Below are 26,122 nucleotides of genomic sequence, written 5' to 3'. Positions count from 1 at the left end.
CCTAATGGTTTAGTTCACAAATTGTCAAAGAAGAAAATGTTTGCGTCTGCGTGCTTTGAGAATGCCTGTTAACTTTTACACAGAATTCTTGGGCTAGGGCAAAATGCTTCAAGGCAAATGACTTTAATCTTTTACCAGGGTTTCACATTCTGTCACTTCTCATTTCTCAACAGAAACCCAGTTGTCCCCTATAGGCATTCTTTGAAAGAGAAGTCCTATTATCTTGTTATTGAGGGAGGATTTCTTACTCTGTTCCTCTCCTTTCATGCAGAAAGAAATACAGAATAACTATTGAGAGACGAAGTCAACAGGAAGAGTGTAATGTGGGCAAGCATCGGCAGTTACGTGAAGACTCCATTAGATCTCATTTTTCTGCCGCATAAAGAAGAAAAAAAATCCCATTCTTCCTGAAAAAAACTTTAGGGAAATGGACAAAACCAAAGACATCAGTGTAAAAGAAGAGGCTCTTGAAGAACTCATTCTTTAAGCAGTAGAGTCATTTTGTCTTAATTTCTTTCAGAAACTCAGGAATGATTTACTAATCATATTATGCCACATGGCCTTTCATCTCGTGAAAAAAAAAAAAAAGAGTTTCACATTGTAGGACGTTCTTAGTGTTTTGAGAGGGTATTTTCTAAGACATTTATTGAGGGACGCAGTTTTGCGCTTAGGGCTGGGTTATGCTTCTTCCTGACCCCTTCTTTTTAACTCCTAGTGCCTCCTTTCTTAGCTGCATCACAAGCAAGGATATCAAAATGTGGTTTCAATGCTGCTTTGCCATTAAAATAAAAATGTCTTCATTTTGGGCTTCCTGCATTATTGAAACCAATGGGCCACTTTGCCATGGACCTCAGTGGGTGCAGGATTAGACCCTTAGAGTTTAATCTCAGGAGTTGGCACTTGAGATATAAATAACTATTGAGAAAGTAAAGAGGGTGGAAACACTCAAGTCATTCTTTCATTGCACGTACAGTATCAAAATCAAGACAGGGAATACAGAGACTGCATCTCTTCTCACTTATACTAGGTGTAAGTCAAGAGTAGCTCCATTGTAGTCAGTGGAGTTTCACTGGTATTAGACATAAGCAAGGGGAGAATCAGAACCCTAGAGTGGACTGGCTTTTTCTTCAGCCTGACATCTGCTTTTATATTATAACAAAATATCCCAGAAGAGTCATCATCCTTCTCTCTCTCTCCACCATCACCACCTCTTAGAAAGGCTAGTGCAGTACCTAAAGGGCCGGCTTCTGCTCCCATTGAAGTCAATGGCAGAAGTCCCCCTGATTTCAGTGAGAGGAGGGTACGATCCAGACTCTGTAAATATTAATGATAGGGGAGTGTTTGTACAGTAACGGTAATTCAAAAGAGGTTTTTTTAAAATAAAAATGACATTCCATGCTAGCATTTTATTTTTCGGTATTTTTATCTTGTATTTTTCTATTAGAAAATGTCTATTTTTGCTTTGGTGAGATTAAAAGTCAAGGTGAGAAGGTTTGAAGAAATATTTTTACAAGAGTGAATAATGTGCACAGGAAGTCACTGATGTAAATAAAAGTTATTTTGGTTTATGAATATTAACCAGATTTTTCTTCCTCCCTCTTCCCCAGGCATGTGCAGAATGCAAATAATTAATTAGCTAAAGTAAAATGCAATTGATTAATTAGTTGTAAAATTGCCAAAAATTATTCAGATTTCAAATTTAGGGCCTAATCCTGCAGACACTTAACTTTACACACATTCAGGTCAATGAGACTGACTACTTACATGGGTAAAATAAAGCGGCTGCAGGATTGGGGCTTTAAGATGCTGCTGTGGAGCTTGATCCAGATCCTGTTGCCACTGATCTCTCTGGTAATTATCTCATTAATTAATGGACTTCAGTTGGCGCAGGAGTGGCTCTGTGGTGAATTAGCTGTTAAAAGCAGGTTATTTTATACTGTATATAGAAAAGTTCTTAACACTTTCTAGTCAGGAAATGTAGGTATTATTGAGAGGTGCCTGATTTGGAGAATAACAGCTCGAAGAGTATTGCCAGAGAGAGAGAAAAATTACTGAGTTTGTGAATCCTTTGGTTTATCCTGGCAATTTTTCATATTAAGAAAACTAGTCCCCAAGACAGTGGTCCCCAAACTGTGGGGCATGCCCCCCCCCAGGGAGGGGGTGTGAAGGAACATCTGGGGGTGGCACAGCAGGGCCCAGGCCAGCTCCTACCAGGGGGCAGGGAGGGAGCTCCATCCAGCTCCACTCCAGCCCCAGCTCCTGGCAACAGCTGACGCCCCAGCTCCGCTCTTGGCCCCGGCCGTAGCTTTGCTCCTGCCCCCATTCTCAGCCGCTGGACCCCGCTCCTGGCCCCAGCTGCGGCCCCCAGCCCGGCCGCAGCTCCGCTCCTGGGGCGGGCTCAGACACATTCTATTACTGGTAACAGGGAGGGCGCGAGAGGAAAATTTTGGGGACCACTGCTCTAAGGGCCAGATTCTGCCATCATTTACACTAGTGTAAATCCAGAGAAAGTGCACCGAAATAGCTTACAGTAAACTGAGAGCAGAGTTTGGCCCTATTTGTTTTATTACAGCTTTCTGGTTTTTTCAGTGAGTGGACAGATTTTGCTGGTGTGTTTCATCATACTACTTTTTTCTAAAACATGTTGTATCTGGGCATACGGTTTACTGTCTGCATTTGTGAAGTTCTGTCTGATTTCTCAGGCATCGAGGCAGGGGCCCATTCTTGGAGCTGCTCCAGAGCAGATCAAAGCAGCTGAAAACTGGGTGGATTTGAGACCTTAAAGATTCCCTCTCACTGGGTAGCACAGAGTAAGGATAGAGGCTCTAACATCATCCATTTCCCAGTCCAGGTCTGCAGCGTGTGTGTCTGCTGAAAAAGTGATGTGGCCAATGCACCACTACAGCCCAGTGAATTTTGGCCACTAGAGTGGCCCCCCTCAAGCCATGAACTACTGCGTCTGGCATAGGTTAGAGCAGAATTCACATTGCTGTAGAGCTGGCTGAAAAAAGTTGATCAATTTTTTGGAAAATTTCTAAAATATTTTCAAAATCTGTTTCAACTAAAACGTTAGGGAAAAATTTTACTGGTTTCAAAATCATTTTGATTTATTTTTCACTTTGGGAAATATTCAAATTTGTTTTTTTTTTCCTCCTTTTCTCTCTTTTTCTGTTTTGCTACTGAAAAAAGGGAAAGAAAAAGGAGGGAAGGAAAAAAGCAAAAAATAAAAACCAAAATGTTTTTGTTGTAAACCAAGGACATTTTAAAATACAGTTTTTCACAAAACAAAAATTTTGTTTGCTGTGACTTACACGGGAGGCTGGTCTGGCCCCCCGAGCTTCCCTACAGATCAGGAACACAAAGGTGGGCTCAAGTTGCGTTTGTCCTCATCACCTGGTCCTGTGCCAAGCACAGTTAAATCAAAATAGAGGATCTGGGATAATGAACAGGACAATTTTTGATCACATGAGCTTGTTTCAGCTAAATGGAATTGAGGAGAAAAGGGGCATTAGAGAGTCACTGTGAGGCTGAAAAAAAATGATGCGGCCCTGGATTATCGGCATGCTTTTAATCATAACCCTCGATAGCATTGCCCAGGAAGTCTCACCAGCTGGGGCTCCTGTGGAGACAGGCCACAGCTTAAAGCACCACAACGCACTTCATTCACTTCCAGAGGAGGCACCATAACGTGGGGAGCATAGCAGACTGCTGTTGGAGGAATGCATGGAGCCTGTTTAGCTATTCTTTAAAATCTCTGTCCTGTGTTAGTAATAACACCTTAGATTATTAAAATTGAACAGTTTTTTAACATGAATTTACTTTTTACCATTGGCGTTTGTTTACTTTTTACATGTTCCTTAATTAGGACAAGAAATACAGACTAGTCAGTCTCCCTCTCTGATTCTCCTGTAGTAGCTCAGTGCTTAGGCTTCTAATACTGCAGGGGAATGTTTAAGTTCAGACAAAACACACTGATTTTCAAAGAAGTTTTTAAAGAATTCTTTGGCTCTAAGGGGCTATAAAAGTAAATAAAATGTATTGTAAAATGTGGGTTTCACAGAAGCTTGTTTAACCAAAACCTATGTTTGTGGCTATCCATATTTCACACACATTTACATAACAAATCAACATATAAAGGTCACAAATGAGCCCAACACTTTGGCACACAAACTACAAAGTTAAACACATCCGTAAGTGTTAAAGTGATATAGTTAATAGAGGACTCGTACATAATTTTTTTTTTTTTTGGTAGTAGTTGATGTTGGGGAAAGCTCTGTCTTCAGATATATGCCTAACACCCATTGGCTGTCTGAATATCTGCAAGCAGAGTTTATGAGTACAGGAGCTTTTGTTTAAATGACACATTTCGCATGAGAAAGTTGAAGTATTTGCACTGTGCACATCTCTGTTCATAGAAATATTAGGCAGAAAGGAGTTTAAATGGTGTGTGGTCTTATTTTCAGACATCTTCGAATACAGAATGAGAATGATCCTGTAGACCACATGCAGAACAAATTTCTGTTGAAGTCAATAGAAATGTTGCCAGTGAAAGCGGACCACCTGAAGGGGTTAACAAGTAGTGCAATGGGCTATGATGGTGTTCTCTCCTCTTGGGAATCACAAGAAACATATGCACTTCTTTTTGGCCTTAATTCAGTCTTAAATCTAGCATGTATGTAAAATGGAGACCATCCCTTTATATTTTACCCATCTGGGTTAAAGGGGAGGCTTTGGTGTTTTACAAGGATATTGCTGGCTTCTCATCAGGAAAATAATACTGCCATGACTTGGAGACTTTCTTGGATTAGTGCTTAATTATGAAATAACTGCGTAGATTTTTTTTTTTAATCTAGAATTGCTTCTTCCAGAATGCACATTTCAAAATGCCTCTGACTGGCGTACACCACATTTAGACCCTACAAAAATGACTTAAAAGGTGCTAGACTAGAGTTCATTCAAAATTTCTCATTAACCACTAATGTTAATATTCTGCATCCATGGCAAAATACTCTGAAGAATATGACACTGTTAAAGTTTATATGTTAAGCTACAGCACATCAGATATCTTTCATGGATTCATTAGGTGCTGAAACATCAGAAGGTTAAAAATCCTGACTCTCTGTAAACTGTTGCTTGGTGTTTCTGTTGTGTGAATGTTCCTACCAGACACTTGAGCAAGCAGAAGAAATGTACCTAATAGGGGATTTTAAAATCTTGTTTTAATTGTTAATTTCTTAATCTAAGCTGATATGCACAAGGAATAACTTCACAATTCTCACACCAAAGTCTGTGACCACGGGTTTTACAAATATTAGGCCAGAGCATCAGCTGACATTTATTGGCACAGCTACATTGACTTCAGTAGAGTTGCACGGATATATACCAGCTGAGGATCTGGTTCATTTCTTTGACACTTTATCCCCTATGAACCACATGCTCGGGTGTTTCTCCTTATAGTGTAGGAGGCACCATTAAAAAAGCGAATGTAACAGTTACCACACAGTGGTATACAAGATCATTAAAGCTTTTCTTTGTATTTAGTACATATCTGGGGCAACTGTGGGGTTATGACTGGCAAGTGTTGACTGTTTAATGGCTTTTATTGTAGCAAAGAATTTAAGGGGTGGAAAGGTCTTTTGGGAATAGAGAATGAATACTTGCGCAGTTGAGTTGAGGGAGAAAGGAGAGAGAAACTCAGGGACTGATTGTACGCCCTTTAATGTGCTACTGACTTTAACGAGAGCAGGATCAAGCTCTTGCTTTCTGCACAGGATGCGGTCTATATTATTTTATACTTAAGCTCAGAGGACCAGCCTAAGGCCTATTCACCAATTAAATCCCATTTAAGGCTTAAATTGAATTTAAGTGGCACATAGGACTCAGACTGATCCTCTTCCCAGTGATGAATTTTCACCTCTAAAACGAAGTGCTTACTTAATAAGGGTGTTTGTTTATTGAGCATGTCTAAAAATATAGGGAGCCCCATGCATTGGGGCAGAAAGCTGAGAGGAAGGTGATGGGATGGATTTGCTTTGTTCCTTGTGCCTAGTATGTAATTATGACGAAACCAAGAGGACTCAGGATAGAGACTGTGGAAGTTAACTTTGTCCCCTTTTTTGGGGTGATACTATTCATTATCAATGTAAAAATACTGGACAACACAGAAATGTTGTATCAGTCTAGTAGAAAATGAATGAAAAGCTGCACAGTATATTGTACTGATGTAAGTAGAACTATATGCATATAATGTGATTTTATTTATTGTTGTTTTGGGGTAAAGAATGTGTATTCATGACTGTGGATATAACCTCTGTTTTATTTGTGTAATGTATTTCTTTCTTTTACAAGTTGGTCATCTAAAATGTCTACATTCATCAGTGCCCACTGATTTTAATTGTGTACATTTTCTTGTAAACATGTCAAGGAGGCAAGAATGTCACATATCCAGATTATAACAAAATGTTCCCATTAAAGAAATAGAAATCTGATAGTGTACATTTTCCTGCTCTGTTCTCATCACCTGTTGATTTTATTGTTGGTCTCTAATGTGTGGAGCCATCAGAGTACAGTGTGTTAATAATAAAACAATTCTTCTGGTTTTGCTTTTAACACATCTAATGAAACCCTGATTTTAATAATGACTAGGGCTTATCAAAGGTGAAGTATTAAATAAATCCAATAATTGATTACACTGGCCATCATTTTAATTGTTTCAGAAGAAAGATACCACAATTGTTTCAAAATCAAAAAAAGGCTTTGATTAATAAAATAAATTTAAAATGTTTGATACATTTTCTTGGCTTCTCCAATGAGATATAAAATAGAGACATGCTTATTTAAATCAACTGGCTATTAAACCTCTATGTGCAAATTCTTGCAGTCAGGCAAAACTTGCATTGAAGAATTTTTCCCAAGAATGGACTGCAGGATAGTATCAAATCTCTTACATTAGCGACTGTATCACTCTGACCCATTTCTGGGATTTTAAAATACAGTCATCAGGACATCCTGTCACTCCTGGTCTACAGCCTTCTTATAAATATACATTTGTATGTTGCATCAATGTTAGGGTGCAATCCAAATTTGAGGCCAGTTCTTGAAACCATACCAAACTTTGATAACTTAAAACAACTTGAAAACAAATATGAGGAGTCAATATCTAATGCATGTTCACATCAAAATAAAAGACCTTGATAATTCGCAGGAGAGAAGGTTTAGATATGTAACAGCCAACAGAGTTACCAAGGCCATGACCAGGGCGGGGCGAGCAGGGCAGCCACCCAGGGTGCAAAGCTGCGGGCGTGGAAAAATGAGGAAAAAGCAGTAGGGAGTGCAAATAGGCTTGCTCTCTCCAGGCAGTACAATGACTAGCTGTGACTCTGAGCATAATCATAGAAGTGCAAGTCTACAGGCAAACAAGAAAAGGGTAAATGAAAGCAAAAAATATAGGCCTAACGAGGTCCAACAACTGAACACTTTGCACTATGTAGTGTCTTTTATCCATGGAGAGCACTAATATTACTTCTTTCAGCACACCTGTGACGTTGATACTTATTATTAAATCAATTTATAGAGATGAGTAAATCCTAAGAAACAGAAAGTGTAGCGCTGGGAAAGTTGCTTAACCTATATATTCCACCCACCCACATGCCCACCTTTTTTTTTTAAAAAAAAAATGCACATTTTTTCCAGATTTTGTGTTTTGATCCCGTTCAAGTCTGACATTTGTCATAAAAATCCCCAGGGGCTGCATAGCAATTTTTGAGGCTGTTTTCTAAGAAAAAACTATCCCAGGAGAAAAATGGGAATGCATTGTTCCCCTGTTCTGGTAAATCTCTTCAAGTGAATTCCTGCTCACCTCAGTCTATGATGTGCCATTTTCTAGTTATTAGCCTAATTCCCCCAATCTTATCCCTAATTCCCCCAATCCTATCAACTTCAGGGGGCTGCCAAGTGGTTCACTCTTGCCATACTTACCAAGATCCCGGGGCTCACTATACCCTTTTCACTGGGCCTGGTGCTGTGATGATGATAACATTTAAAGATACTTTGGGGCTTTTCTACAATTCATGTCCCAGACTGTACTAGGGGTAGTGAAAAGGCAGCAGCCTTCCCCCTTCCCAGAAGGGTGTTAACCTCACAGGAAGGGAATAAGTGAGAAGTCCGGCATGTCTTTTCTAAGTCTTTTCTGACTCTTCCACCCCACACTTTGAGGTGCGGTGCATAAGAAAGGGTTTACAAAGCAATCAGATCAGCAGGCCTCACTGAAGGATGTAGGTTTGGGATCATTTTGAGGGATGGTGTTTTGGGTGTAATACTACTTTAAACAAGTCTGTTTACATTTCTATTTATAATTGCTCGGACAATCCTAACCAACTGATGTATATATCCAAATCTTACTGAAGGTTTTCATAGCCATCATGTAGCTAAGCTATACATGTTCCGTGCTAAATGGGATGGCATCTTGTGAAAACTGAACCGGAAGGGGAGTGTCATGGAGCAGTGGAGTGGGATAGTAGGACAGCCGCTCAGCAAAACAAGCAGCGCTATCAGCTAGATACTGTACACACATTGAAAGACGGTCCCACTCTCAAGATGCGTAAAGTCTGAAATTGTCAACAAGAAATGCAAAAAATCAAGTTGCTTTTACACGGTTCTATACTGGAGCTCTTTGAAGAGCTAGTAATGACATTTTATGGTTATATACTGGAGAGTCAGGGATTCAAAACTGGCCAGTACCCAACCACCTGGACACAAAAAACATGAGGAGCAGGGCCTATTGCAGGGAGATGGGCAGCATGGGGAGAGTGGAAACTAGGCCTGGCTGTGAGACTCCCACAAGATTTAGAGAATTCAGATAAGCAGATGCATTTTTGGATGCTTAGCTGGACTGAAATAAGCCTCGGAACCCTTTGAGTTTCACCCAACACCAGTTATAAATAGGAACAATGGAATCATGACATTGAACAGAGGAAAATGTAGACTGGTATCAGGAAAAATTGCAGAACAGTAGAATCTACTAATCGCCCGAAGTTGGTGTGTAGAATTTTTGTTGCTTCAGGTATTTAAAGCAAAAGCCTTTGAGAGTACGCAGCAGGGAAAAATCCTGCAGCAGCAGGTGGGAAGGCAAGATGATCTGATTGGTTATCATTACAGCTCTGATTCCCCGTTATTTATGGGCCAGGATACATTCAGAGAAAAGCTCCAAATTAATGCTGGAGTTGAAGGCAGCCTGGATTCTGACAGACAGAGTGATCTGGGGGAAGCAGACCGGAAAAGGGAGACAGAGGGAAGAAAGGGGTCTAATTTAATGAAAGCAAGCCACACGCCGTTTAAAAATTTCCATTTCCATTTGGGAAGGGAGTTGAGGTTCAAGCTTAGGAGGATTGGTTCACAAATCTCAGCCCAGAAACCTATCATTCCTTAAATATTTATACGGGTGTGCCACTAGGCAATAGCAAATATCTTAAAGGCCTCATTAACAATTCCGTCTTGTCAGATCCTGGAGATTAAAGGCATTAGGAGCTATTGACATTTCCAGGGCTCAATGTGCTGCTATATGTTCTCATCACCTGGGCCATGATTGGCCTGAAAATTCCTTCCCCTGTCCCAAACTGCAACTGGACCAACAATTTCACCAGCACCAGCTAACATTTGAGTTTCCCTCTTCTAAAGTTTCCCTTTCTGGGCCAAGGAAAATAAAGGATAAATAACATTTACCAACCTTGAAAGTCTATGTGTGAGCAAGAGGAAGACCTGGATTTCCATCACACTCTCTTGTTATTATTCATCACTCATTTTCACCTTCAGATCATTCTCTATTTTTTCCTCTCCTCCTCTGTGGTCCTCCCATGGTTCTCTCCATCCCCTGTCCCTCCCCCCACCCCCTTCCTACTAATTTTCCTCAGCTCTTTCTCTTTCTTCAAGGTATTTCTGATTTTCAAAAGGGTCAATCTGGGTGCTGTAGAACCCAGAAAGATGTCCTCACAGTACCTGCAACCAAAGACAACCAAAACACAGGCTCTAATGGACTCTTCTCTGTTTGGATTCACTGGAGTGGGAGTCAGGAAACCTGGATTCTGTTCATGGCTCTGTCACTGACATGCTGCATGTTTCTCTCCACCTCTGTGTTCCTCCTCCCTCTCTGTCTGTCTTGTCTACTGTGGTTGCAAGTTATTTGGGGGTAGATGATGTCTTACACTATATCTTTCTACAATGTGGCTTCAGGATACTGCTGCAATATAAATAACTACAAATTGTCTTCAATCCTTTTCGATGATGGAGTATCTTAGCTTTACTCTGGATGGATGGGACCTTGAGAGGACATCTAGTCCATCGCCTCCCTCCCTCCCCCCCAGACTGAGGCAGGATCAAGGAAAGCTAGACCACCCTGCAGGTGTTTGTCCAATCTATTTTTTAAAACCTCCTATGATGGGGATTCCATAACCTCCCTTGGAAACCTATTCCAGAGCTTAACTATCCTTACAGTTAGAAAGTTTTCCCTTATATCCAAACAAATCGCCTTTGCTGCACATTAAGCCCATTTGTTCTTGTCCTACCTTTAGCAGACATGGAGAACAATTGATCACTGTCCTCTTTATAACAGCCCTTAACCTATTTGAAAACTTATTAGGTCCCCACTCAACCTTGTTTTCTCAAAACTAAATATGCCCAGTTTGTCCTCCTATGTCAGGTTTTCTAAACCTTTTATCAATTTTGTTGCTATCATCTGGACTTTCCAATTTGTTCACATCTTTCTTAATGTGTGGCACCTAAAACCGGACACAGTACTCCAGCTAAGGTCTCCCCAGTGCCGAGTAGAGTGGAACAGTTACCTCCCATGTCTTGCATGCAACACTTCCATTAACACACCCCAGAATGATATTAGCCTTTTTTGCAACCGCATCACATTGTTGACTCATATTCAATCTGTGATCCGCTATAACGTCTTATGATATGGATTATTTTCATGTACTCTTACTAGGAAGGTAAAATAAACCTCATTTGGGTATTCTGAACCTTTTTTTCCAGACATTGCTGCCTTCTCTCTGAACTGTCCCTTCGACCCGTGAGGAAAAATGAAACTCTACACTGCAATTTTGCAACCTTCAGACATGCCCAGGCCCACCCATTTACAACTTGACCTTAAATAAAATTTATTGTCAATCATATGCTGTTATGAGTTCATGTCCAGCTAGAACATATTGTGCCTAACTTAGCAACCTTACACTATCAACAAGACAGTAGAGGGAGGAGGCAAAGACATGCCTTCACATTCCTCATGACATCTGTGCAATTCTTCTTATTACCATATGGCTGTAAAATGTGAAATCATATGCTGTATGTTTCTTTTATTATCTTTAGAACTGCACCTCTATGCACAACCAACAAGGAAAGGTTCATGGCAGACAAAAACTGTAAAAGTGTGGTAAAGGTTCCCTCTTTGTAAATGTAAAATGGGATGCACAAAACATTAACTAACCCACCCATCACTGCAGTGACAATGAACAGCACCACCTCTCAGATAATGTTACAACATTCTCACTGAATGGCAGCTAAATTTTCCTTACAGAGTAAGTTCTTTGACTGAAACTCAGTGTAATTAGATATGTCCCGTGATAGTTCAGGTATTTGACAAAGCCCTTTCTTTTTCTATTCTTGATTTAAATATTCAGGTTGAGTCACTCTAAGTGATGGAAGTGGGGCAACACACACTATTTCCACACATCGAAGTACCCTTGGTGATCTGAAATATTTTCAGATACTTTGGTGGAGATTTTGAACAGTGCTGAGCTAAAGTTTGTGCACTTTTTACATGTACATTGGATGGGTCTGCTTCTGGTTGCTCAATTTGACACACCTAAAAAGTACCTGATTTTCAAAAAGGGCTGTGCACCCACGCTCTGAAAAGCGGGTTCCTCAAGTGCCTCAGAGTCAGGCATCCAAAAGTCACTATTCACTTTTGAAGAACTTGATCTTTGTCTCCTCTCTCTCTCTGGTAGTTTCATTAACTCAGACTATTTCCACAAAAGTGACATAGTGAGAGGCATGAACCATAGTAAAGTAGCTGTGTGTAAAACTTAAAAAAAAGAAAGGTTTCAGAGTAGCAGCCATGTTAGTCTGTATCCGCAAAAAGAAAAGGAGGACTTGTGGCACCTTAGGGACTAACAAATTTATTTGAGCATAAGCTTTCGTGAGCTACAGCTCTGTAAAACAAATAAATTTGTTAGTCTCTAAAGTGCCACAAGTCCTCCTTTTTAAAAAAAAGAAAAGAAAAGCAGAAAATGATTTTTAACTCAAGTAAATAGTAACATATAAACCTCATACTCTCCTTTGTTAATAAGCTAACAGTGACTAATTTATTCTCCCGACCCTGTTGTTGCATTGATATTGTTATCTACTGACTTCCAAAAGCCCATTAACCCTTTTGTGGACATCACAAATGCAACATGATTATCTGTCTTGAACTCACATTCAGAAAGAGCTCCTAACGCAATGCTCTGTCAGAACATCATGTCTCAGCTCTGCGGCTAGAGTGGGTGGAATGCTACACATGCAAAATCTTTAATTTTTACAGTGACTCTGGGGCTCTAGTTTTCACACCTTGTTCAGCCTTACTCCTTCTAGCAAACCTTACTGGATGGAATCAGGCTTGCTGATAAGGAGTAACTTCCCAGAAGGATGGTGGAAAGCTAGTAAGTTTTGAGGACCAGTTCATCTGACCTTGCTGATGAGCTCCCCGCAGCTCTAGTTACAATGTCCATACCAAGAAGGCAATGTCATGCCAGCTGAATGCATAATTTAAAAAAAACAAATCCTGTTTTACTAGAGTTAAACCAAAAAACCAAAAGGAAACCAACAATTGATCAATATAGTCCATGCAGCTCACATCAATAGCATATTGATGAGGAAGAGCACTGATTAAACATTGCTTGGCTGTTGATAAACCCTCAACATTGAGTTGTAAGACTTAGAGTGGGGGCCTGATGGTATGAAAACCATGGGATTGCACTGTTTTTGGGTTACCAGAAGTGGCAATACTGGGATTCTTCAAGTATGAACTTCCGGAATTCGGTTTTGTAGGAGGATCATTACCTTCCCTGGACTGTGCCGGATACTGACAGGTGGTTCAATGAAAACACTGATCCATTGCCACTGAAGCATACCCAGTTTACTTAGGCATGACCCTTGACTGAACACTGACATACAAAAGTCACGGGAGCAAGATAGTAGAGAAGGTCAAGACACGCAACGACCTTCTCAGCAAACTGGCAGGTTCTTTATGGGGAGCAGGTGCTCCAACTCTAAGGACCTCAGCCCTTGCCATCTCAAACTCAGTAGCAGAGTATTGTATGGAGTCAGTTGGCACACATCAACCTTGTTGACATTCAACTCATCTCAACAATGTGCATGATCACAGGAACTCTCCAACCGACTCATTTTCCATGGCTTCCAGGTCTGAACCACATTGCTCCCCCTTACACCAGGAAAGAGATTGCAGTTGGCAAGCTGCTTGAGAAGATACATGCCAACCCAAGCTTGCCCTTGTTCAACGACCTTTTTAGCCCACCAGCTACATGTCTTACATCAAGACACCCACTGTGGTCAAGGCTGCCATGCCAGCCTGTGACAGCGGAGTCCCTATGGTGGGAAAACTGGTGCTTAACACCAACCAGTTCCTCATCACAGACCTTACTGCTCACCCTACCGGCTTCAATCTGCCATGTCGTCAGTGGACTCTTCTCAACCGATTTTGGACTGGGCAAGGCCTCTGTGCAGCCAACCTGCACTGTAGGGGTCTTTGAGACAATCCAGGCTGCAGCTGTGGTACAGATCAAACAATGACACACATTGTCGAGGAGTGCCCGCTAGCCAAATCCAGTGGTGGGCTCCAAGAGCTCCACTTGGCCACTAAGAACGCTATTGCTTGGCTTGACGAATACGCAAACACTAAACAAATAAAAATAGTCCATAGTTTAGAACACACATGGGTTCCTCAGTAATGCTACGCTATTGCATAGTAGCATCTGTGAGTCCTTGCCTACAGACAGCCCCGCAACCTGAAGCAAATACTCACCAACAATCACATACCACACAACAGAACCACTAACCCAGGAACTTATCCTTGCAACAAAGCCCGTTGCCAATTGTGCCCACATATCTATTCAGGGGACACCATCACAGGGCCTAATAACATCAGCCACACTATCAGAGGCTCGTTCACCTGCACATCCACCAATGTGATATATGCCATCATGTGCCAGCAATGCCCCTCTGCCATGTACATTGGTCAAACTGGACAGTCTCTACGTAAAAGAATAAATGGACACAAATCAGATGTCAAGAATTATAACATTCATAAACCAGTCGGAGAACACTTCAATCTCTCTGGTCACGCAATCACAGACATGAAGGTCGCTATCTTAAAACAAAAAAACTTCAAATCCAGACTCCAGCGAGAAACTGCTGAATTGGAATTCATTTGCAAATTGGATACTATTAATTTAGGCTTAAATAGAGACTGGGAGTGGCTAAGTCATTATGCAAGGTAGCCTGTTTCCTCTTGTTTTTTCCTACCCCCCCCCCCCAGATGTTCTGGTTTAACTTGGATTTAAACTTGAAGAGTGGTCAGTTTGGATGAGCTATTACCAGCAGGAGAGTGAGTTTGTGTGTGTATGGGGGTGGGGGGGGATGTGAGAAAACCTGCATTTGTGCAGGAAATAGCCCAACTTGATTGTCATGCACATTGTGTAAAGAGTTGTCACTTTGGATGGGCTATCACCAGCAGGAGAGTGAATTTGTGCGGGGGGGTGGAGGGTGAGAAAACCTGGATTTGTGCTGGAAATGGCCCACCTGATGATCACTTTAGATAAGCTATTACCAGCAGGACAGTGGGGTGGGAGGAGGTATTGTTTCATATTCTCTGTGTATATATAAAGTCTGCTGCAGTTTCCACGATATGCATCTGATGAAGTGAGCTGTAGCTCACGAAAGCTTATGCTCTAATAAACTGGTTAGTCTCTAAGGTGCCACAAGTACTCCTTTTCTGTCTGTGAGTAACACTCTCTATCATCTCCCATCAGAGGCGCTGGAACAATTTGTATAGTGGGAGTGCTGAAAGCCATTGAACCAAACTGTAAACCCTGTATATAATGGAAACCACTTCAAGCCATGAAGTGCGGCGGCACCCCCAGCATCCCTAGTTCCAGCATCTATGTCTGCAGTTGCTAAGAGACTCCCTCCAAATCTGGCAGATGATTACTTGGTCTCATTTTTCACTCTTTCATCACCTCTCGGCTAGATTACAACTATGCAATAGTCCTGGGAACAAAGCCTTCCATGCATAGAAACTCCAACTAGTACAGAACATTGCAGTGCATCTCCTCAGCAACACAGATAAGGTGAGCACATCACACGTTTCCTCCACCCAACACTGGCTTCCCATAGAATTTTGAAACAAATTCAAGGTCTTGGTCCTTACCTTCAAGGCACTCCATGGCCTTGGCTCAGGATATCTAAAAGACCAGCTAGAGCTAAAGCTGACAACTCCATTCTTCTGGCACAGTGGAACTCTCTACAATAAGGGCAAAGCTTGTCTTTGCAAAAGACAGAAATGTATCAGGAGCAGTCCCGTATTCTGGAATGAACTCCCCCAGGAATTAAAGGACCATCACAAACCCCACTATTTTCTGCTCCAAGTGCAAGGCACATACGTTCCTTTCACCTTGCCTTCTCTAACATAAAAATGCACCACAAGTATACATAAATAACCCCCACAAATCTAAAACCATACTAAAACAAGACACTCCAGTGCACACTCTTCTCCCCCTGGGGAGAAGATGAGAGGACAAACAGTACATGACAGATGTTAGCAGGGGTGAAAGTAAGTCGAGTGATTTACCGGTACACCAGGGCCAGCTCTGGCCCCCGGAAGGGGCGAGGCCTAAGGTGGAAGGGGCGGGGCTGAGGGGGTCAGAGCCAGCCCCAGCCCACCTTGTAAGGTAAGTGCCCCCCCTCCTTCTCCTCCTCCTCCTTCCTTCCCTCCCCCACCGGGGTAGCAGCAGCAGCCCGGGGCTCCGGAGGCTATTGAAAGGGCCCAGGGCTCCCCTGCTTCTACTGCCCCAGTCCTTTAATTATCAGCCAGAGCCCTGGGACAGTAGAAGCAGGGGAGCCCTGGGCCCTTTCAATAGCCGCCAGAGCCCCGCAGCTGCTACCCCAGGGCTCCAGCAGCGGGGCTCTGGAGGCAATTTAAAGGGCCTGGGGCTCCAGCCACTGCTGGGAGCACCAGGCCCTTTAAACTGCCCCCTGGGGAAGCCAGGCTGCCCCAGTACAGTGCACCGGCTCTTGCTGGTACGCCGTACCAGGGCATACCAGCTTACTTTCACCTCTGGATGTTAGTCACTTTGCTTAACTACTTGAAGGCGCTCAGACACTGTGGTGATGAGTGTGATACAAGGACCAACATAGAACAGCATAGAATAAATGTCAATGTTACACGTTAACTATATGCTGGACACCATGCTTTGTTGCGCACCAGTTGTGCTTCATTATTACACCCTGCTTCTGGGTATAAAATATTATCCAACGCTATTGGAAGTGTGTCCCCTCTCTGGACTTACTGATTTGCACAGTTTCTACTGTTTGGAGGGGAAACCAATACTTGAAAAACAACATTTATCATGGAAATTTTGTTTCTTTGTTTGTTTTTATCAAGTCTAATACTCAGAAAGAGCAAAAATTTAATTTTAAATAGGGTCTGAACTTCATAAATGGTTCCAATCATGCTCTTCAGTGGGGTTACAACTACTTACACCAGCTGTGAATCTGGTCCATAAGATAAAAACATACATATGGGATTTCTCATAAACTGTTATAGAAGAGTAATGTAATACTATCAAAACCAAAACCCCATTTTTTGTAACTTTAAGAATACAGAATTTGGCAAAAAAAACCCACCCATATTTTTTGGGTATATATTCCAGGTTTTGAAGGATCTGGATGTCTGTCAGGTTCTTCTCCATTTTTTCCCAATTGGGTAACCACAAAAGAAAAACCTTTATGTAGAGTTAGTTGAACATTTTTCATCAAAATTACTTTTGAGGAAAATTGGGTTTTCAACTAATCTATCTTTTTCACAAAAAGTGGCTGCTTTCCAAGGAAAATTTTGATATTTCACTAAAAAATGAAAAGCAGAACTATTTCAGCTGAAAACCAAAATATTTAAATTTAACACCACAGTGCCTTATGGGAGTTGTAGTTCACTTGCCTCATATTCACATTTCCTCCAGGCTCTGGGCTCCCTGTAGGGTTACCACCTGGGATAGTATTTGAATGGCCTGGCCAGGTTTTTTTTAATGGACTTACCAGTTGACAGAAAAATAATTTAATCTGCCAAGGTTTTTTTTTACGTGGGTCTAAAGATTTGCATTATCATCACACTGAGATATCTAACGTTAAAAGAAAAGGAGGACTTGTGGCACCTTAGAGACTAACCAATTTATTTGAGCATAAGCTTTCGTGAGCTACAGCTCACTTCATCGGATGCATACTGTGGAAAGTACAGAAGACTTTTTATAAACACAAACCATGAAAAAATGGGTGATTATCACTACAAAAGGTTTTCTCTCCCCCCAACCCCACTCTCCTGGGGGGGGGGGGGGGGGAGAAAACCTGGATTTGTGCTGGAAATGGCCCACCTTGATTATCATACACATTGTAAGGAGAGTGATCACTTTAGATAAGCTATTACCAGCAGGAGAGTGGGGTGGGGGGAGAGAAAACCTTTTGTAGTGATAATCACCCATTTTTTCATGGTTTGTGTGTATAAAAACATCTTCTGTACTTTCCACAGTATGCATCTGATGAAGTGAGCTGCAGCTCACGAAAGCTTATGCTCAGATAAATTGGTTAGTCTCTAAGGCGCCACAAGTACTCCTTTTCTTTTTGCAAATACAGACTAACGCGGCTGTTACTCTGAAACCTGTCCTAATGTTAAAAGTTTCTGTGTCTGGCTAAAGATGCTGCAGTGCTCCCACTTCTGCAGTTTAAGTGATAACAGATCAAAACTGTTGAAAATACAGCAGCTGTCTTCCCACCAATACGCAAGAGTGTGTAGGGGAGCGGGTTTGAGTCACGCAAGAGTGAGGAGACGTGTGATGTTATCAATCACTATATGTGCTCTCTCTCTAGGTACTATAAGTGGCTGTTGAAAGAAGGGAGAGTGTAGAGTTGCCTTGTGGTGGGGGTTATGGTGGGCTTGCCTGGTATGTGAGAGTTTTGAATTTCAAAGGTGGCAACTGTAGGTCTCTGCCTGTAGTGTAAGGACAGGATTTTATAACTGTACTATAAAAATGGATGTAAACTTTTAATTAATTCTGCCAGCCACCCTTTTTGAACAACAGAAAGAAATGACCATCTGAGACTGGGATCCTGTTTCCCATATGCATTACAATTAGGACCTGTTATAAAGTTTAGTTAGTAAAAGACAGGATTTTGTATTGTGTATATGATAAATAGATTAGAGAAATGTTGAGGGCTTGAAGCCAGTGTAAATCATTTTAGTTTTAAGATTTAGGAAGGCTTAATTTACAATGTATTCTGCTACCTTTGAAGGTTTCTGTGAAAGACTGTGTGAATGAGGAATGCATGCATCAGGAAAAGATAAGGTGTGAAGGCCACTGTTAACCAGATGGTCAAGAAATGAGGGGCCTAAGGAGACTTATCCTTGCCAGAGAACCATCAATGCGCATTCATGATTGAGGAAGGGCAAATTGACAACCCTGAGGTGAAGGTTGGCACCCCTAAAGACAGGACAATTGATTAAATTGGAACCAGGACAGGATAACCCTCTCGGAGGCGTATTAGAATGTTTACATCAGAAGATAACACCAATTAAGAAGTAACCTGTCACAAACTGACACAGCAAAATCCATAGACTTCAACAGAGGAAAGGAACTATAAGAATAGGGTGCTTTGCTATGGGATTTTGGGTTCAGTCTTGCCACTACTCCAGGAGCATTGGATCGCGACCGACTGAGCCCAGCTCCCCTCTGCGACCAGTCTGGCTGGCCTCTAGATTGATCCAGACTCTGGACTGGTAACTATAAAACATCAATTGGCAGGACTGTATGCATGATGTGTATGTGTGTGTGACTGAAACGCATATGCTTATTGTTGTATTTTCAATAAATACGGCGTATTTGCCTTCTCTCTTATAAAAGATCCTGTGTGCTTTGTATAGCATAACAGTAGGACATCTCCTGTTATGCACCACAGCCAGGGACTCCTATGATACGCCCTTTGCCAAGATGGGAAAAATAGTGCATCATGGGAAATACAGTCTGGCCAGAGAATCCAGTCAATGAAAGAGAATGGGAGCATAGCATACTAGAACTACAACTTCCATGAGGCACCACAGCTCCATTTTGAATTGAAATATTTCAGTTTTCCGAGAAATATTTCATGGAAGAGTCAACATTTTCCCTAGGAAAAACCCCTTATTTTCTGACCTGCTCTACTTTTAAGCATACAATTCTAACGAGGAAATTAAAACAACCTAGGTGTACTATACAGTACTGCCTTCAACAAGCAGACACTGAAAAGGCAGAAAAATTAAGCTGTAAATTTTACTTCCCTGTTAAACTCAAAAGGGAATGTTTAATATCTAAGGGCCCAATTCTGCCTACTTTAAGAAGAACAGTAATTTACTCCACCGTAGTCCTTTTGAAATCAGTGAGATTATTTGCATAACACGGTCCTCATGCAAAGCCCATGGAAGATTCCCATGGAGTTCAGTGGCCTTTTGATCAAGCCCTGTGTCACTTCTCAGTGTGAGGAAAGGCAGCAGATTCAGGCCCTGCTTTTAAAGTGTACCATGCTCTGACAAATTCATATCAGCTGATCTGGATACATTGCACAATAAAAATACTGAATGGTATTATAGACTGGAATAATTGCTTTCCTTTGGCACTGAAGCAAGCAGAGGATAAAGACAAGACAAATAAATATTTTTGCAAAATACATTCTAAACAATGAACATTAAATCATTTGTCCAGGAGTGTGCACAGTAAAAGGGACACACAAGAAAATTGTCCCAAGTTTCTTTAATTCAGAATTACTCCATTTAATTTTTACATTCACACTGAATGCTAAAATCTCTCTCTTCCTAAAGTCAGTAACTATTAATGTGCATTTAAGTCTACACTAAGTGTGATTTAACACAGGGGATAAAAAAAGCCAGATAGGTCTGGGTTTTAGAATCAGAGGTGTCTTTGTTGTGGAAAGATGTCAGTTCCCAAATGTTCACTATACTGTGCAGATCTGTGTACCTAGGACAGGTTTACAGATCAAAATCCATCTCCCCAGGGATTTACAGTAACTTGTAAATCCATGAGGAATTTTTCAGCAAAGTTCCATGTCCTAATTTATTTACTTATGAGAGCAGATTTGTGCTAATGTTCTTTAAAGGGTGGTGTTTTAAATTACACCCTTTTCCCCCCACAGTTTCATAAATTCAGAGTGATATCATTTTAGCTACTTTGTTAGATTAAAAATATTCATTTAGGGTTCTATGAGGAATTCCCATGACTTTTGTGTTCTTAGCTGACGTGAGAAATGAGACACAGAAAACCACTGAGTATTTGACACCATAGGTTCTTTTTTCAGATTTCAGAGTAACAGCCGTGTTAGTCTGTATTCGCGAAAAGAAAAGGAGTACTTGTGGCACCTTAGAGACTAACCAATTTATTTGAGCATGAGCTTTTGTGAGGCTCATGCTCAAATAAATTGGTTAGTCTCTAAGGTGCCACAAGTACTCCTTTTCTTTTCTCAGATTTGTTGCTTAACGTACTTTTCACCCTGTAGCACAGAAGCTTGTGTCAGCAGTTTAAAGAAAAGGAGGACTTGTGGCACCTTAGAGACTAACAAATTTATTTGAGCATAAGCTTTCGTGAGCTACAGCTCACTTCATCGGATGCATGCAGTAGAAAATGCATGAGGAGATTTTATATACACAGAGAACATGAAACAATGGGTGTTAGCATACACACTATAATGAGAGTGATCAGGTAAGATGAGCTATTACCAGCGGCGGGGGGGAGGGGGGCGGACTTTTTGTTGTGATAATCAAGATGGGCCATTTCCAGCAGTTGACAAGAACGTATGAGGAACAGTGGGGGAGTGGGAGGTGGGGGGGAATAAACATGGGGAAATAGTTTTACTTTGTGTAATGACCCATCCATTCCCAGTCTTTATTCAAGCCTAAATTAATTGTATCCAGTTTGCAAATTAATTCCAATGCAGCAGTCTCTCGTTGGAGTCTGTTTTTGAAGTTTTTTTGTTGAAGTATTGCCACTTTTAGGTCTGTAATCAAGTGACCAGAGAGACTGAAGTGTTCTCCAACTGGTTTTTGAATGTTATAATTCTTGATGTCTGATTTGTGTCCATTTATTCTTTTCCGTAGAGACTGTCCAGTTTGACCAATGTACATGGCAGAGGGGCATTGCTGGCACATGATGGCATATATCACATTGGTAGATGTGCAGGTGAACGAGCTTTGATAGTGTGGCTGAGGTGATTAGGCCCTATGATGGTGTCCCCTGAATAGATATGTAGACACAGTTGGCCACGGGCTTTGTTGCAAGGATAGGTTCCTGGGTTATTGTTTTTGTTGTGTGGCGTGTGGTTGATGGTGAGTATTTGCTTCAGGTTGGGGGGCTGTCTGTAAGCAAGGACTGGCCTGTCTCCCAAGATCTGTGAGAGAGATGGGTCGTCCTTCAGGATAGATTGTAGATCCTTGATGATGCATTGGAGAGGTTTTAGTTGGGGGCTGAAGGTGATAGCTAGTGGCGTTCCGTTATTTTCTTTGTTGGACCTGTCCTGTAGCAGGTGACTTCTGGGTACTCTTCTGGCTCTGTCAATCTGTTTCTTCACTTCAGCAGGTGGGTATTATAGTTGTAAGAATGCTTGATAGAGATCTTGTAGGTGTTTGTCTCTGTCTGAGGGGTTGGAGCAAATGCAGTTGTATCGTAGAGCTTGGCTGTAGATAATGGATCGTGTGGTGTGGTCTGGATGAAAGCTGGAGGCATGTAGGTAAGCATAGTGATCAGTAGTTTTCTGGTATAGGGTGGTGTTTATGTAACCATCGCTTATTAGCACCGTAGTGTCCAGGAAGTGGATCTCTTTTGTGGACTGGTCCAGGCTGCGGTTGATGGGGGGATGGAAATTGTTGAAATCCTGGTGGAATTCCACAAGGGTTTCTTTTCCGTGGGTCCAGATGATGAAGATGTCATCAATGTAGCGCAAGTAGAGTAGGGGCATTAGGGGACAAGAGCTGAGGAGGCGTTGTTCTAAGTCAGCCATAAAAACATGGCATTCTGTGGGGCCATGCGGGTACCCATAGCAGTGCCGCTGATTTGAAGGTATACATTGTCCCCAAATGTGAAATAGTTATGGGTGAGGACAAAGTCACAAAGTTCAGCCACCAGGTTTGCCGCGACATTATCGGGGATACTGTTCCTGACGACTCGTAGTCCATCTTTGTGTGGAATGTTGGTGTAGAGGGCTTCAACCTTTTTGGCTGGGATGATTTAACTGGGAATTGGTCCTGCTTTGAGCAGGGGGTTGGACTAGATGACCTTCTGGGGTCCCTTCCAACCCTGATATTCTATGATTCTATGATTCTATGATTCTACATCCATAGTGGCCAGGATGGTGTTATCAGGAAGATCACCGATGGACTGTAGTTTCCTCAGGAAGTCAGTGGTGTCTTGAAGATAGCTGGGAGTGCTGGTAGCGTAGGGCCTGAGAAGGGAGTCTACATATCCAGACAATCCTGCTGTCAGGGTGCCAATGCCTGAGATGATGGGGCATCCAGGATTTCCAGGTTTATGGATCTTGGGTAGCAGATAGAATACCCCTGGTCGGGATTCTACGGGTGGGTCTGTGCGGATTTGTTCTTGTGCTTTTTCAGGGAGTTTCTTGAGCAGATGGTGTAGTTTCTTTTGGTAACCCTCAGTGGGATCAGAGGGTAATGGCTTGTAGAATGTAGTGTTGGAGAGCTGCCTAGCAGTCTCTTGTTCATATTCCGACCTATTCATGATGACGACAGCACCTCCTTTGTCAACCTTTTTGATTATATGTCAGAGTTGTTTCTGAGGCTGTGGATGGTTTAAGTGACTGAGATAATTGATAACTAAGGATGCAAGATCTTTGTCTGTTTTTCACATTAACGTACTCCTAAACATTTAAAAAAATTTCCATTTTTCTGAAAACAGTGCTTATTTTATTTAATAGGAAATTACATAGGAATCCACAATACAATAGAATGTATATCTCCTATCTCAGTATATAACTTCAGATTTTGTCTCAGGTTAAAATAAACAGTAAACCTTTGGTGATTTCACAGCCTCTTTGCCCGGATGGGTTACTTGGGGCTAGACTGCTATGTAACTAACTTTATCCCTCCCCCCTTCAGTGCTCCAATTCTGCCCTTATGGCCCTTTCTCTCTTTCACCTTCACTTTCTTTCTCTCTCCAACCTTAGTAATCTTTTCTTTCTGTTATTAAAATCACAGCCAATGCTTTGTTGAAACATCTTCCACCCTCTGAATATCAGAAGCATACTGAAAATGATTTCATCCTTCATACCATGTTTTCCACCACAACATTAGCCTCCTGGAAAATCCAAGAATGTTGTAGATGTAGTTACAGTGAGGAGGTAAATGATATAGCTAGATCCAGGTTTGCAGAAACTTTGCTTGTAGCACTGGCTTAAGGAACGTATCAGGGTCATGGGAAAGCAGCCAAAGCCTTTCCATGCTCTGGCAATCCCAGACTGAGAAATGACCCCTGAGGTCTGTCATAGCTTAGAGTGGTTTGGAACAACTTTGAGGTGCTCTAATTACACAAGGGATGCAGATGGTCTCCTCCCAGTCAACCTCAGGATTAGGGAAGATTAAGGTGATTTAGTAACATGATTGCACACACACACACACGCTCTTCAGGTGAGCGGATCAGAGCTCTAGCATCCCTGAAAAATTGGTCCAATGGGACTAAGCATGAAATTTAGGCCTTTCAAGATTGGGCCCTAAATAATTCAAACAGTACTTTGTTAAATCAGGCTTTTGATACTGTTGTCACTTCACCATTTTAAAGGGCTTTTGTAAACTTTCTTCCTTCTATTCTGTTCTGGTTCTTACACCACTTCCATTGTCATGGTGTGCAAATGTGTGTAGAACAGAGGGTGTGATTACATTGTTTTATCAATACATGATATGATGCTGGGCAATTGTGACTGGCAATTAAAATTACATTGCTTCCCTCTCTTTGTAATAACTGATTAGAGTTGAACCAAAAATATTATGCAAAAAGAAAAGGAGTACTTGTGGCACCTTAGAGACTAACAAATTTATTTGAGCATAAGCTTTCGTGAGCTACAGCTCACTTCATCGGATGCATTCAGTGGACTTGAGCATAAGCTTTTGTGAGCTACACGGCTGCTACTCTGAAACCTGTCAAAAATATTATGTTAACCATTGTTAATATTAGTTTGGGCTAAGTGCTCCTTGAGTGTTTGAAAAAAAGAACTGATAAATGTTTTCGAGCAAAGTTATTTCTAAATAACATAGGAAATTATCTCCATGCAGAATTCTTGATGACAATTTGTTTGCAAGGGGACTTTTCTGATGTCCTCTACTCTACAGGCTAGGAAATGCCCCGTCTCACAGTGAAACAAGCGAGTTCAAGAGTGGAAAGGTAGAAGCACCCTTTCTGAGCTTTGAAAAAACAATCACATTGTATCAGCCTGTGCTAAGAGCTATACTGCCAGGGGAAACTATATCCAAATATGTTTTTTCCATAGGACTCTTGGGAGAACACAAGCATGCACTCATGAAACCCAGATGCAGTTAAACCACACAGAAGCCAGAGTATGTTGTAATTGTGATAAATGATTTCCTATCATTCTCAGTTAGCCTCAAGGCTTCCCAAGGAGATTTTTTTAAAGTCTGAATGAATATAAAAAAGCTATCTTACTATACAGCATTTGCAAAGCATTTGGTACTTTTGTTACTCAAGAAGATAGAAGAGTAAACAAAAGAAAGAAGGAACTCACAAGCCATCAAATTGCTGTTTACACAGGAATACATTTAAATTTGATCTCCAGGGTGGGTTTTTTTTTTTAAAACAAATTCTGAACTGGATACTGAGCTCACTTATCCAGAAGTAAATCAGGAGTAAGTCCATGAGGTTAATGGAGTCATGCAGCGGTAAAGGTGGCATGCGCTCATAATCAGGCCCGTTATTTTTATTTATTTAATCACCTCCTATCTAAGAACAGGAACAATAAAGGGATTTAACAAGCACAAATCTTTGGCACCATGCCAGCAAAGCACTTTAAGCATATGAATAATCCCAATGAAGTCAAAATTAAGGATAAGCACATGATTAAAATATTTGCTGTATGGGGCCTAAATGCAAAGGGGACTTGCTACTTCAGGAAGAGACAAGAACTCATGAAACCACTGAATATCAACAATTTCTTAGGATTTATACCACTGACATGGACATCATAACCTGATCCACAACATTTGTTCCTTCAGTTTTCTGCAGCACTCCTGGACTGTTGCTTTTTTCGGTATCTAGTGGATGTTCTTTGTTGGAACAGCACATTCTGACAGGGGGGACCCTTGTTAATTTGTTTTCCTCTCTCCCATGTGAGGCAACCTGATTTTACAGGTTAGTTTGAGGAGATATTTTAAAGATTTTTAAAAATTCTTTAAAAATTAATTGGCTCTTGATTTTTAAAAATCATGAGGAAAACCTGCTAACCAATGTGTCTGACCACTGATCTTCTATGTCAAAGAAATAGCTAAATAAATATCTGAGGGGCCTGATTTCTCCCGTCTCTTAAAGCAGTGTAAAGCAAGAGTAACTTCATTAAAGTCAAGGGGTTACACTGGTGATGCGAGACAAGATCCACTGTGAGTTCAACTTCTGTATGGGTGGTTAGTTCTACCAATAGGTGAACTCAGTAATTGCTGCGGTCGAGGTAAAACATTTCTGAAAGCGACATGTAAATAACCACCCCTTTTTCTCTCTAATCTCATGGATAAAGAAGTTGGGCA

At 41.3% G+C, this 26,122-nt stretch overlaps 1 protein-coding gene and 1 long non-coding RNA gene across 4 annotated transcripts in view; one reads left to right on the top strand and one right to left on the bottom strand.

Moving 5' to 3' along the window:
• Nucleotides 1-6,687, top strand: part of NPR3 (natriuretic peptide receptor 3) — a 59,571-nt gene extending 52,884 nt beyond the window's left edge. For all 3 annotated transcript variants that reach the window (XM_073343684.2, XM_073343685.2, XM_073343683.2), the window contains one exon: nt 272-6,687. In XM_073343684.2, coding sequence (XP_073199785.1) covers nt 272-383 — 112 coding nt within the window. In that variant the 3' untranslated portion in view covers nt 384-6,687. The remainder of the gene's footprint in view (nt 1-271) is intronic.
• The window catches only part of LOC140911185 (uncharacterized), a 466,381-nt gene that overhangs the window by 93,727 nt on the left and 346,532 nt on the right, over nt 1-26,122 (bottom strand). The gene's annotated exons all lie outside the window — the stretch shown is intronic.

Source organism: Lepidochelys kempii, chromosome 5 (genome assembly GCF_965140285.1).
Source record: "Lepidochelys kempii isolate rLepKem1 chromosome 5, rLepKem1.hap1, whole genome shotgun sequence".
Taxonomy (NCBI): Eukaryota; Metazoa; Chordata; order Testudines; family Cheloniidae; genus Lepidochelys; species Lepidochelys kempii.
Note: the sequence above shows the minus strand (reverse complement) of the source record. Positions and strands in the feature narration are given on the sequence as shown.